This window comes from Dromiciops gliroides, chromosome X, assembly GCF_019393635.1.
Source record: "Dromiciops gliroides isolate mDroGli1 chromosome X, mDroGli1.pri, whole genome shotgun sequence".
NCBI classification, from domain to species: Eukaryota; Metazoa; Chordata; class Mammalia; order Microbiotheria; family Microbiotheriidae; genus Dromiciops; species Dromiciops gliroides.
The window spans coordinates 51,027,749-51,040,590 of NC_057867.1; the positions used below are offsets into that span (position 1 = coordinate 51,027,749).

The 12,842-nt window shown below is 40.6% G+C and overlaps 2 protein-coding genes across 7 annotated transcripts in view; one reads left to right on the forward strand and one right to left on the reverse strand.

Annotated features, from left to right (window-relative positions):
- The window catches only part of FHL1 (four and a half LIM domains 1), a 107,999-nt gene extending 103,320 nt beyond the window's left edge, over nt 1–4,679 (forward strand). For all 4 annotated transcript variants that reach the window (XM_043974485.1, XM_043974486.1, XM_043974487.1 and 1 more), the window contains 3 exons: nt 343–512; nt 866–1,052; nt 3,164–4,679. In XM_043974485.1, coding sequence (XP_043830420.1) covers nt 343–512; nt 866–1,052; nt 3,164–3,318 — 512 coding nt within the window. In that variant the 3' untranslated portion in view covers nt 3,319–4,679. The remainder of the gene's footprint in view (nt 1–342; nt 513–865; nt 1,053–3,163) is intronic.
- A 6,454-nt stretch (nt 4,680–11,133) lies between these two features.
- The window catches only part of MAP7D3 (MAP7 domain containing 3), an 86,139-nt gene continuing 84,430 nt past the window's right edge, over nt 11,134–12,842 (reverse strand). For all 3 annotated transcript variants that reach the window (XM_043974474.1, XM_043974473.1, XM_043974472.1), the window contains exon 19: nt 11,134–12,690. In XM_043974474.1, the coding sequence (XP_043830409.1) occupies nt 12,683–12,690 (8 nt within the window). In that variant the 3' untranslated portion in view covers nt 11,134–12,682. The remainder of the gene's footprint in view (nt 12,691–12,842) is intronic.

A 12,842-nucleotide genomic window follows, 5' to 3' on the forward strand; every position in this document is an offset into this window, starting at 1 on the left:
TATGTGGATTTGGATCCAGGAAAAGGTACTAAGTAGGGGCGGCTAGGTGGTGCAGTGGATTGAGCACCGGCCCTGGAGTCAGGAGGACCTGAGTTCAAATCCGGCCTCAGACACTTGACACTTACTAGCCGTGTGACTCTGGGCAAGTCACTTAACCCCATTTGCCTCACTTAAAAAAAAAAAGAAAGGTACTAAGTTTATTTTCTCTTCCACTGTTTCTGAAAAGTAACTTGGAGCCTGTCTCCTCTCCTCGTAGTGGAAGGAGGGGAAGGACTCTTTCAGAACCAAAAAATGTTGTATTGGATGACAGAACAGTGGCCTTTCAACTGCTTTCTTCCCCAGGAGACCAAAATGTGGAATACAAGAAGAATGTCTGGCATAAAGACTGCTTCACTTGCAGTAACTGCAAACAGGTCATTGGAACTGGCAGCTTCTTCCCAAAGGGTGAAGACTTCTACTGTGTTACCTGTCATGAGACCAAGTTTGCCAAGCACTGTGTGAAGTGCAACAAGGTATGTTTTCGGGGAGCTTTCTTACCTACTGAATGAAGTTCCATGTTTGGCCTGGGGACAGAATGTAGAATACACAAAGGGAGTGATAAGAAAGTTGGAGAAGTCACATTAAGTCATTTTAAGAGGTGAGACTGATTTATCAACCTGTGGGCTCAGACTGCACATGCTATATAAGCAGCTCTTACCACACCAGCTAGGGTGAGAACAAGGAGAATGCTCTTTGTGGGCTTTGATTTCTTTCAGGACTCACCCAGTTTGGTTCTGTACCAAAGCTTAAGGGGGTTGTGGTCCTCACCTGTTAGTTTAGTGACTCAGGACGACGAGCAGTCTTTGACGTTGACTTCCTGGTCTAGGCCATCACTTCTGGAGGAATCACTTACCAGGATCAGCCTTGGCACGGTGAGTGCTTTGTGTGTGCCACCTGCAGCAAGAAGCTGGCTGGACAGCGCTTCACTGCTGTGGAGGACCACTATTACTGTGTGGACTGCTACAAGTCCTTCGTTGCCAAGAAATGTGCTGGATGTAAGAACCCCATCACAGGTAAGTTGATGGTTCGGTTTTAGCAGCACTAGAACTCGGCCACTCCTTCACTGTGGAACCCTGCTGTAATATCAAAGGCTGGGTTTAGATGACTTTCCAGCTCCACCATTCTATGAACCCCACGTGAGGAAAGCTGTGCTGTTTGGATAGTCCCCCAAAGCTTGGTTTGGGAATACTTGATATAAATATATCATTTCCTTACAGCCCTTCATTATATACAATGAAGTGCTGTACAAAGCGATGCAGAACTTACCCTTAAGGAGCTGACAAGGTAGTGGAGGATCTGGGGCTGGAAGTGACTTTGTTGTCGTGCAGTTGTTTTTCATTTGCGTCCAACTCTTTGGGACCCCGTTTTGGGGTTTTCTTGGTAGAGATACTGGAGTAGTTTGCCATTTCCTTCTCCAGCTCATGAAGAAAATGAGGCTGACAGGGTTAAGTGACTTGCCCAGGGTCACCAGGCACTAGTAAGTATGTGAGGTCACATTTGAATTCGGGAAGATGAGTCTTCTTGACTCCATGCCAGGTATTTTATCCACTGGGTCACTTTGGAGCTCATCTTAACCAAGCTAAGCCTTGTACATACAAGCAACTCTAACAATAATGCCAGGTATAAAGTTAATAAGAGAAATGTTGTTTTGAGTTCAGAGGGGAGAGGTCATTTCTAGAGGAAAAATGTATTTGAAAATTTCAGGTTAGATCGTTTTCCTCTTTGGTAATCAGGACTCACCATGCTTCCCTTTAATTTCTGTAGATATTTGCACTATGTAAAATCCTTTTTCATCAGCCCTTAGATGGAAGATGAGAAAAGGCTTTAAGGAGTTGGCCCTTGAGCTGAGCCTTGAAACATGCATAGGGAGAGAACAAGTACTCCAACAGTCTGCCAAGAAGTTAGGGGAAGAGAACCTAGGATTTAAAATACCTCAGTTACGGTGATCACTATAAGTGCCTGTTCTATATATTTTATAGGAGATAAGGAAAGCTACCTACCTTAAGAGCGATTTTGTGTGAAGTGCTTCCTTCCCACTGTAACCTGGCTTAATTCAAAGTATCTTGGTAATTTTTAGGGAAAAAACACCTTGGGTTGTGGTACAGGGGTGTACTTGACCACCACCCATGGAGAACTGGCATTCTCAGAGCCAATAGCAGTAGATACTAGAGCAACAGCTGCTTTTCCTTTGGGGGTGGTGGTTTTTCTCATATTAAAAGAACAGTCAAAGTTTGCCTCCTGGTGGCCAGTTTGATGAAGTAGGGTGGTACACTGGTAACAACAATGGACATTTTTGAAATATAAGGAAAGTCACTAGCAAAATGCTTCCTTTTGCTACTGAGGTTAGCCCTCAGGAGAAATTTCCTGCCCTCAAAGCTTGTTATTCGAGGGGAAGGTAGTGGGACTAAAGCAGCTGTGGTTTGTAAAGGGGTCTTACCTGAATTCAGTGCAGAATGGCCTAGGTAATCTTTTAAGTCCCACTAGTGCTATTTAAAAAAACAATGCCATCCTATTGGCTCACAACTTCATTGCTCTATTTGTTTTCAAGCAGTAAGCCTGAAAGCTTTGGGAAAAGAGAAGAAGGTATGAGTTAGGAAGTAAAAAGACTTGAGCTGTCCTGATTGGCTTCAGAGCCGAAAGCTTTTAGCTTGATTGCTTAGAAATATCCCTTAAAACCCTCACTGTTGACATGGGTAGGGAAAGTACTGTCAGAAACACAGAGCTTTCTTTCAGCATTGACACTCACTCCAATTCTCTGCCCCTGAGCTGAATCACACAGCTTGGCCTGTCCAATGTCTCTTTGGACTCCTTAGCGAATCTAGTTTTCTTCATGGAAAAGCTATAGCTTGTTGTTCCTCCTGAAGATGGTGGAGGATAAACAAGGACCCATCATGGTGCATGGGGACAGAAGAAGCCCTGCCTGGCCCATGCTAAAAAGTCACTTCTTCCTAAGCTTCAGTTTTTCTCATCTGTCAAATGAAGGGGGGAGAAGGGAGGTGAGTAAGACTTAGAAGGCCTGTTCTAAGCTCTGGAAATTGAATCTGACAGATTCAATTTTGAGGAGCTGGGCTTTCTGGTGATTGTAATTCACACCTTTCTTGGTTGTTTTTCTTTTTCCCAACAGGCTTCGGTAAAGGCTCCAGTGTGGTCAGCTATGAAGGGCAATCCTGGCATGACTACTGCTTCCACTGTAAAAAGTGTTCTGTGAATCTGGCTAACAAGCGTTTTGTCTGCCACAATGAGCAGATCTATTGCCCCGACTGTGCCAAAAAGCTGTAAACCAGACAGGGTCATCTGTCTTGGAGAATGGAGCTCGAGTCCTACTCTCAAAATGCGCTCTATATCTCTTCTTTGAGTAGGAGCAAGACTTCAAAAAATGACAAACTTTAGCTTTTCTCTCATTTTACCTGAGTATGGCTTCTAAAAAAGTGCATGGCGACTGCCTTTGGTCTTAGGATTTCAAACTCTGCAGCAATCCCATTTAAACCTTGCTTTTGTTAAGTCTGAAGACTATTATTAAATAGATTGAAAGTTAACCTTAGTAGTTAGACACTTATGCATGTTGCTAAAAAAGAACTTACCTTTAAAAAATTGTAGTTTGCCACACACAGCTAATGCTGTGAACAAATAACACACGTCCTGAGCCCATTGCTAAGATTCTCGGGAAGGATGACATAGGCTTTAATCATAGTATACCTGATAGAACTATATCCACAAATAGACCTGTAATCCAAAGCACAGTTGTAGCTGCCTTCACCATAATCACTAATGGGAGCTGAAGAGGGTCTTGTATTAATGACATGAGAGCTTTTGCCTTGTGCAAAGTATAATCTTATCTCTCTTTCTCTCTCTCTTTTGCCTTTGTGTTTTAAAAGCAACTAATGCAGCATTTCATAGTTATAGAAAAGGCTTCTGTTTGAAGTGAATTCTGATTTGAAGTAAGCTAATAGCTTTTGGCTTTTGTGTGCAGCATGTGTTCCTGCGCTTTCTTCTAAAGCATGCATGACATTTGGAAAATGTACGCTCATAAAGTAGTTTAGGTTATTTCTGATTAATTACAGCATGGCAAATAGCATTGAAAGCTTAGCTACTAAAATTGGGTTTTTTTAGCTGCTTTTATTAACCAGATTTTGCTTGGAAGTGTTATCAATAGAGTTAGTCAAGTTAATGAAACCTGCATGAAAGCATTTTAACCTTTTGGACTGTTTATGCAATTTGGAAATGTATCCCGTAGAAATAGTAAGAAAAGCACTAGCTAACACTGCCATAGCCATTGAATTTTCACATTAATTTGTGTTCCTTGTCTATTGATAAGGAGAAATGGACAGTTGACTTTGTAATGTTTAGTAGAACCTCCCCAGGAAGACGGATGAGTGGGGGAAGATTGGCAGACTATTGTTCCACTGCTTTGTTGGGTACTAACACTTTGGAAACACCCAAATTGCTTATTAGAATGGTAACTTCAGTAATACTGTAGTTTTAGCAAGGCAACAAAAGACATGTAACCATTTGTCACTGTGACAGGTTAAGGGGTTAGAGAGGAGATCCATCCTAGTCCCTGTGACACAATTTTGTCATTAATGACTTTTAACATCTATTTTCCCAAATATCATCTGGAAAATAAAATTAAGTATAAATAACTTGCCTATTGCTTTCTTTTTATATAAAAAAGTGTTTAAAAATCCAATTAAGACCCAATCATGTTACTCTTCTTCAGATGCCCTTGACTCATTTCCTTTACACAGGTCCTTACTTGGATAGAAATGGAGTTCTATCCTCCCTCTCCAAACAGCCTGTGCTTGAAAGTCTCCTAAGTGATAGGGGCCCTATTTTTACTTCTTTAGGAAGCCCATTAGATAAGAAAATGAGTTCTATGGGAGAAAGCCCCTGGAAGGACAGAGGCCCTGGGCAGGTATACCTGCACAAGAGGGGTGCTTCCCAGAAGGAGGAGTGTTCAATATGGGGAGAACAAGAAGCTGAGCCTATCAACAACAACACCCGAAATGTGAGTAATTCCTCCAAAAGAATCTAGAAACAAGCAGAACATTCAAGTTGCAAGCTCTCCAAAGGAAAAACACAACAAAAGTAAATAAGCAGTTTTCGAAAGGATATTAAGCAAGGAACAACTCTAGGAAAAGAGACAAGGCCAATGCTGAAAAAAATGTTGGCGGAGGGAAGAATGACAAGGGATCATTAAGGTCCAACAGGATCTAAGGGGCTAAAACCTAAACAGCAAAAGAATGGAAATAAATGGATTAAATACTACACATCTAACCATTATCTTAAAGTTGAACCTCACATTTGCTCTTCTCATGGCCACTGTATGCTAGAGTTTAAAAAACCCCAACCAGAAGCGAACATTAGATGCGTGTGAGAGAGGGTGGACGTGACATTTCTAGGAGTTTGGGGGAAGAACTTAGTGTGGAAAGGACCTCCACTGATATAGGTCAGCACTCATCTGTAATTTCTTACCTTAGAGTTGCTTGGGGAGCAGAAATGAGGAGCACAATGCCCATGGTCACACAGCTAGCATATAGCCAAACCAAGACTTGAACCCAGGTCTTCATTGTCCTCCACACCATGCTGCCTTTTATGGGGATAACAACACTCGCACACCCACGTCACTCACAGGGTTGTTGGGAACAAATTGTTTTGTGAACAACAAATTGATAAAGGGGAACCCTGATTATCTGAGAAGGGTCTTGGAGGCCATGTAATTTATGGGCATGCTACCACACCCAGACCTACTATTTTTGGAAAATTCCTAAAACCATGGAGGAGGTAGAGGAAACGGCGGACCCCCATAGGAGACTTTGGTTTCTTCATCTTTAGAACAAGAGCAGTGACTGGGAATAGATTATCTCTAGGGTTCACACTGCACCAACCACAACCCCATTCCAATGGCAAAATGCTGTGATGGCCATCAACACGGAGGTCATTCATTCGCCTGTGGACCACCCTCAAGGACAAAGGTACTATGTGTCCTTTTCACTTTTCTATCTCTGGGAAGGGGAAAATGGGAAAAGTATGTATGTAGGTCCTGGACCCTAACACCCCCAACACACACACATCTCTGAGTTTAAAAAAAGGAAACATAAGAGGAAAGGTCTATTTCTCTGTCTTTACTTACTCACCAGTCCTCTGTGTTAGGGATACCTGGTACTCCAGAGTTTTCTTAGCAGTGACAAGCCCTGTAATGTTGGTAGGCAGCTTGCATCTCTGTTCCATGCCTAGGTCTCTTGTACAATGTCTCTGGTCACTGCAGGTAGAAGTATGGCCTATGGCCTACACGACCAGCAACCCCAAAAATCTGATCCCCAAAGCTCCAGTTCGATGGCTGCATCTCTCTCCCAGCGCCAAATGACTAAGAGAACTGTCTTAAGAGCAAAAGAAGCCAAGGGAAGGGGCAGACCTTCCAACCAAATCTCACCTTCTCTCCCATCCTTTCTATCCAAACTATTCCAAGAATTTTCAGTACAGTCCTGCTTCTAGATTTGTCACTGACTCAGGTTCTCCTCTTAAACCATAGGGACTATCTGGCTCCCACAGAGGTGAACTGAGTTGCAGAAATAGGCTACTAAAAATTGCATCACACAAGAAACACATAAAGAAAACATGACTGGGAAAAAGTTTGTCTTTGAGTCGATTCTCAAAAAGTACAAGTTGCAATTTTGTTATCAAAGCAGAAGTAAAAATTTACCCTATCAAGAGAAAAACATGGACATTACGTCATACAAAAAAGTAGCACAGACAATAAAACAGTATCATTATTGAACTTATATGCCTCAAATGGCATAGCATCTAAATTGACAAAGGAAAAGCTAACCAAACTTCAAAAGGCACAGAGAGTAACAATAAATGTAAGATATGTAATTGTTACTCTAAGAGCTGAGTAAGTCTGACAGAAATCTTAAAAACTGAACACTGTTGGAAAATTTTTCAGCATCACATTCTACCTTTACAAAAACAAACCATGTACTAGGACACAGAGAAACTGTGTAAAAAAAAAAAGACAAGGACAAAGAAGCAGAAATAATGAACGTGTTTTGTAGTCCATATAACACAATACAGTAACGAATACAGGGAATACAAGCAAAAGGTACAGACTGAAAAGGAGAATAAGTAAAAAATTCCAGAATAATGAGTGAGATAAAGAACAAATCATAGAAACAATCAGGAACTATGGAAAAGAGAATGATAATACAATATTTCAAAATTTGGGGAATGAAGGTAAAGTAGTCCTCAGAATTAAAGTTATATCATAAGAATTATAAAGTTGTTTCACAGTTAAATTAAAAGAAGGGAAGAAGGTTATTAAACTGAGCATGCAACTAAAAAACAAAAAAAACCCTAAAGCCCCCCCAAATCTGACAACTAGAGAAACTGATAAAATGGAAAACAACAACTATAGAAATGAACAATACTAAGAGCTGTTTTTGAGAAGATGCACAAAATCGGTAAGATTTTAGCTTATTGGATTTTTTTAAAAAAAGCTAACTCACAGAAAAAAGGAACAAGATGAATTTACAACTAACAGAGGAAATAAAAACAATTATCACAAAGTGCTACAAAAAAATAGGGATAGAAACTGGAACTTAAATTTCATTCATAGGTGGCACACTGGATAAGAGTGCAGGACTTGGAATCACGAATACCTGAGTTCTGGGGAGCAGCCAGGTGGCGCAGTGGATAGAGCACTGGCCCTGGATTCAGGAGGACCTGAGTTCAAATCCGGCCTCAGACACTTGACACTTACTAGCTGTGTGACCCTGGGCAAGTCACTTAATCCTCATTGCCCTGCCCCCCCCCACCTGAGTTCCAATTCTGCCTCAAAATCCTTACCAGTGTGACTCAAAAAATCAACCTAACCTTTCTGTGCCTCAGTTTCCTCATCTGTAAAATGGGGACAGCACCTACCTTCATAGGACTATTATGAAGAGAAAGTTCTTTAATATTTGTAAAGCACTTTGCAAATCTTAAAGCTCTATAGAAATGTATGTTATTATTAATGAGTATGGGGAAATTAGTAAGACATAAATTAATCACCAAAGAGGGGTAGAGGGGAGGGGAAGAAGAAACCCTGGGCCAGAGGGATTAACAAGTGAATTCTAGAAAATATTTAAAGATCAATAATTAAGTCAAAATAGTCTTAGTAATTGAAAAAGTAAAGCACTCTGCCAAACTCGTTTTAGGTGACAAATATAGTGCTGATGCCCAAATGATGGCAAGAGAAAGCTATAGATCAATATAACTAACACATTGTGATGTAAATATGTGAAATAAAATCCTACGAAAAATACTGTCGTTCAGTTGTTTCAATTATGTCTAACTCTTGGCAAAGATACTGGAGTGGTTTGCCATTTCCTTCTCCAACTCATTTTTTTTTTATGGGCAGGGCAATGAGGGTTAAGTGACTGCGCCACCTAGCTGCCCCCTCCAACTCATTTTTTTCCATAAAAATATTTTATTTCCCAGTTACATGTAGAGATAGTTTTCGACATTTGTTTTTGTAAGATTTCTAGTTCTAAATTTTTCTCCCTCCCTCCCTTCCCAAGACAGCAAGCAATCTGATTATAGGTTATAAATGTACAATCCTATTAAACATATTTCTGTATTAGTCATGCTGTGAAAGAAGAATCAGAGCAAAAAGGAAAAACCTCAAAAAAGAAAAACAAAGAAATAGAAATAGAAATAGTATGGTTAGATCTGCATCTAGATTACACAGTTCTTTTTTTCTGGATTTGGAGAACATTTTCCATCATGAGTCCTTTGGAACTATCTCGGAGCATTGTATTGCTGAGAAGAATCAAGTCTATCACAGTTGATCAACCCACAATCCAAGTCTTTTTTTTTTTTTTTTTTGTGAGGCAATTGGGGTTAAGTGACTTGCCCAGGGTCACACAGCTAGTAAGTGTTAAGTGTCTGAGGCCGGATTTGAACTCAGGTACTCCTGAATCCAGGGCCGGTACTCTATCCACTGCGCCACCTAGCTGCCCCCTAACTCATTTTTAACAGATGCAAAAAACAGGGTTAGGTGACCTGCTCAGGGTCACACAGCTACTAAGTGTCTGAGACTGGGTTTAAACTCAGGTCTTCCTGACTTGAGGTGAAGAGCACGTAGGTGCTCCACTCTACCACCTAGCTGCCCAGGAAAAATATTACAGGAAAAAATGTAATATAAGCGAGATGGATTCATATCAGGAATGCAAAGATGGCTCAACAGTAAGAAAACAATTAGCAACAACAAAATCCACCTGATTAAAAGCCTTTGCTAAAATTCTGTACTCATTGATCTACCTTTAATTTTCTCAATGCCTCTTATTTTATGTATGCATATACCATAGTCACTGCTGCATGTATTCCTCCACCACTCATATCACCACCAGTAAGTAGGCTTTCCTTTATAACCATTTTTCAAACAAAGTTAAGCAAATCCGACAAAAAGATATAAGATTTAAGCTATGAACTTTTGAAAGCTTAAAAAGTACAAAAGGACTGTTGAGACACCCTACACAATACTATATATAGTCTCCCACTTGTCTTTTTTTAAAGGAAGTACCTTTGCGTACTAGGCCTTGGGAAGTGATTCCTGTGCCAAAACAAAGTGCATCAAGACCACCCTCAAGTCCAGTGAACCAATGGATTTGGATGATCCTAACCAATCAGCTTGAAACAGTGTGTAAAGACCGCCTCTCCTCTGGACCTATAAAAAGCTTCCACACTCAGTTTGCAGGGGCAGTTCGTGGTTGAAGCAGGCTCGTGGCAGAGGACTTGAGGAAGAACCAGACCAGGCTGGAACTCTAGGCTTAGATAGGCCTTTTCTTAACTTTCTGAGGTGTTCTCTTTTTACTAATACTTGGTATGCTTTAATAAATGCTTAATTCCCAAAGACTGGTGCTAAAACTTCTAATTTAAGGCAACCACACATTTAGATTTTAAACATCACAGGTATTAATGTGTGTGTTTGTGTGTGTGTGTGTTATTTATATTAATTGATACATAGGCATCAGTCACAGCTCAGATTTCCAGGTTCAGGTCTCTATGCTTCCACCCACAAAGATCCTAGTCCAACAACCTCAAAGGAGACTGGCTGACAAATTATGGGTAATGAGGAAAGTGGGGAAGTTTCTGACCTGCAACACTTGTATAACGGTGGCTTCATCAACTGGGATGGGCGAGTTAAGGAGTCAGTTTAGAGGGGAAAAAAGTGAGTTTGCTTTAGGACATGTTGCAAGTTTGAAGGGACTTCTAAATGAGTGACCTCCCTGTAGATCAACATGCCTTCTATTCCAAATAAACCTTTACATAATGTAGAATGGCATTACTCTGTTAATAAAGTAACAGACCTGGGTAGCACTCACTCAAATTTCTTTAGCACTTTTGAAGAGAACCGTAGGGAGTATCTGATCCCCACAGTGTCACACTAAAGATATACTTCGGGGTACATAATAAAAGATTAAAAAACAAAGAATCAAGCTTTTAAGGCAAATTTATCTTTTTTCCCCGCTGTGGATCCCTCCCTCCCCTGGAGAAGGGTTATGTAGGAAAAATGACTAAATAATTGTACTTGACAGTTAAGAGAAAAAGTCTAGCATTGAACTGGGAAGAGCGGTAAAAGCATTAGGGACAGCAGAAAAGCGCAGAGCCCAGGGACCCCTGGGGGTTTCAGAGACCACCTGGTCCAAGATATATATGATCAAGAATCCAGTTTCAAGCAAAACCAAGTTTCCAAAGGGATTTTCTAAGTATCTTGGATGTGTAGTTCTATCCAAAGTTTTCTTGTGTAGTTGAAGAGCACAGAATTTGAATCAAGAGACCAAAATGTCAGATTCTGGCTCTCGTGTGACTTTAGGTGAGTCCCTGGGTCTCTTGGTCTTGTTTCCCTCCTCTCTAAAATGAGGGTGGAAGATCTATAAAGTCCCTTTCCAACTCTATATGCTAGGATGCTATCAAAGCAAGACACACACTAAAGAGAACTAGGATGCTGCTGTTTTACACTGTATTTTGTGCAGGAAAGGGTGGGGAAGAGGCATGGAAAAAGGGAGGGCAAACATTCAATAGTAAGTTTTAAATCACAACAATTACAGACCCAGGAAATTTGAGTCGAATTTATTCAATCTTTCTGATGTACTTGGTCATAACTGTTAATAAGGGGTACTATTCTTACAGAATAACTATGTTAACTGTTAAAATAACGACTATCCATCTACAAAGTAGAGTGAACATATATATACATACAGCTGTAACGGGTTTTCACCAAATAACCTACGTGCAGAAAGAAAACCTGCATCTTGTTTCTTCAAACGATTGTCTCTGCTAGAATGAAAGAGCTAGGGTACAAAAGTACAACTGTTGGACCTAAGGCACTGTTCTCACCTCCAGCGATTCCTCTGAATGGCAAAGGTCTAAGACATCAGGAAGGATGAGGGTCCCTCCTCCTCATTCAAGAGTGGGTTTGAGAGAGGAACACAGTTCTGCCTCAAAAAGCTGGTGATTCAACAATAAAAAATTCATTAGCAGTTAGGCTGATTAATTTATACTCAAGTAACAGGCAATGGTTTAAGTAGGATTTGATGAAGTAATTTTCATAAACCACTTATCCATTGTGTGTGTTTGTGTGTGTGTTATTACATGGGCTTAAGACTCTTGGTGAATTTCTTTGCAGCTATTTCAACGGAGGCAATTCATCCCTTCATGCTGTAGAAAGGTAGGAACATTTTGGTTAAATAGCACTTACTGCAGCCTTTAATGGGTAAGGGAATACAGCACATACCCAGAGGGAAAAAAAAAGAGTCTAAGACCATTATGAATGAACAAACCAATGCCACAAGGCAATGGCTGTGATACTGTTTTCCATATGTGAAAATAATACTTACATGACTGTGAAGACGGAAATATGCAGTGTGAAAGGAAAGAGTTAAAAAAAAAACACATGACAAATTGTAACCACACCAGGGACAAACACTTCCCCAGGTCATGTGATTCAGAAGGTAGTACGTGTATGTCGTGTGTGCGTGTGTGCGTGTGTGTGTGTGTGTATACATGTACAGAATGCAACTTAAGATATTTTCATGAAAGTAAAGATATATAAATTATGGCAAAATACAATATGCAGAACTACGAAACCACCAAAATGTGTGTATTTAAGAATGTGACCACTCCTGAGAGCAGTCTTGGGTCATCTGAGAGATCTAGTAATCTCTTTCCCAGGATTGGATCTTAGAGAGTCTAACAGTCAAGGGATGAATGCTATTGAGGGGTTTTAAATAACGGCTGGAAGCAGATTCTTTCCTTCTCAAGTACAATATTTACCAGTCAGTTTAGATGCTTCCTCATCATTTTGCATACGCCAAAGGGAAAATAAAACAAGCAAGAGACAGCTTAAAGGAAATTATTAAAGGAAACAGAAATAACATTTTGCCAGGAAACCATGTCACACTGACAGTCCAACACCCCAGAAGGAAACATGACAAACACAAAAGGACGTCAGCAACTCCCTGAAAGTATTCAAGGTGCGCAGGGAGAAGTATCCCCTCTCCTGGGAGCTTGATTTTAACAGGGTTGAACCAGGGTAAAGGCAAGAAGCAGCTTCCTGAAGAAAGATCTTTAGATGGGATCCAGTGACTTCCAGGACTGGAGCCGTTTAGAAATCTGGCCAAAGAGAAAAGAGGCAGAAGAAAGACTGAGTCCAGAGAATTGCGGTTACATCATACCTCATTCACCCCTTAGCTCATGACTTCATTGCTACACAAAACCCTTCTTCTCTGCATCCTCATCCTCTACAACCCCACCTCCCCCAGCCT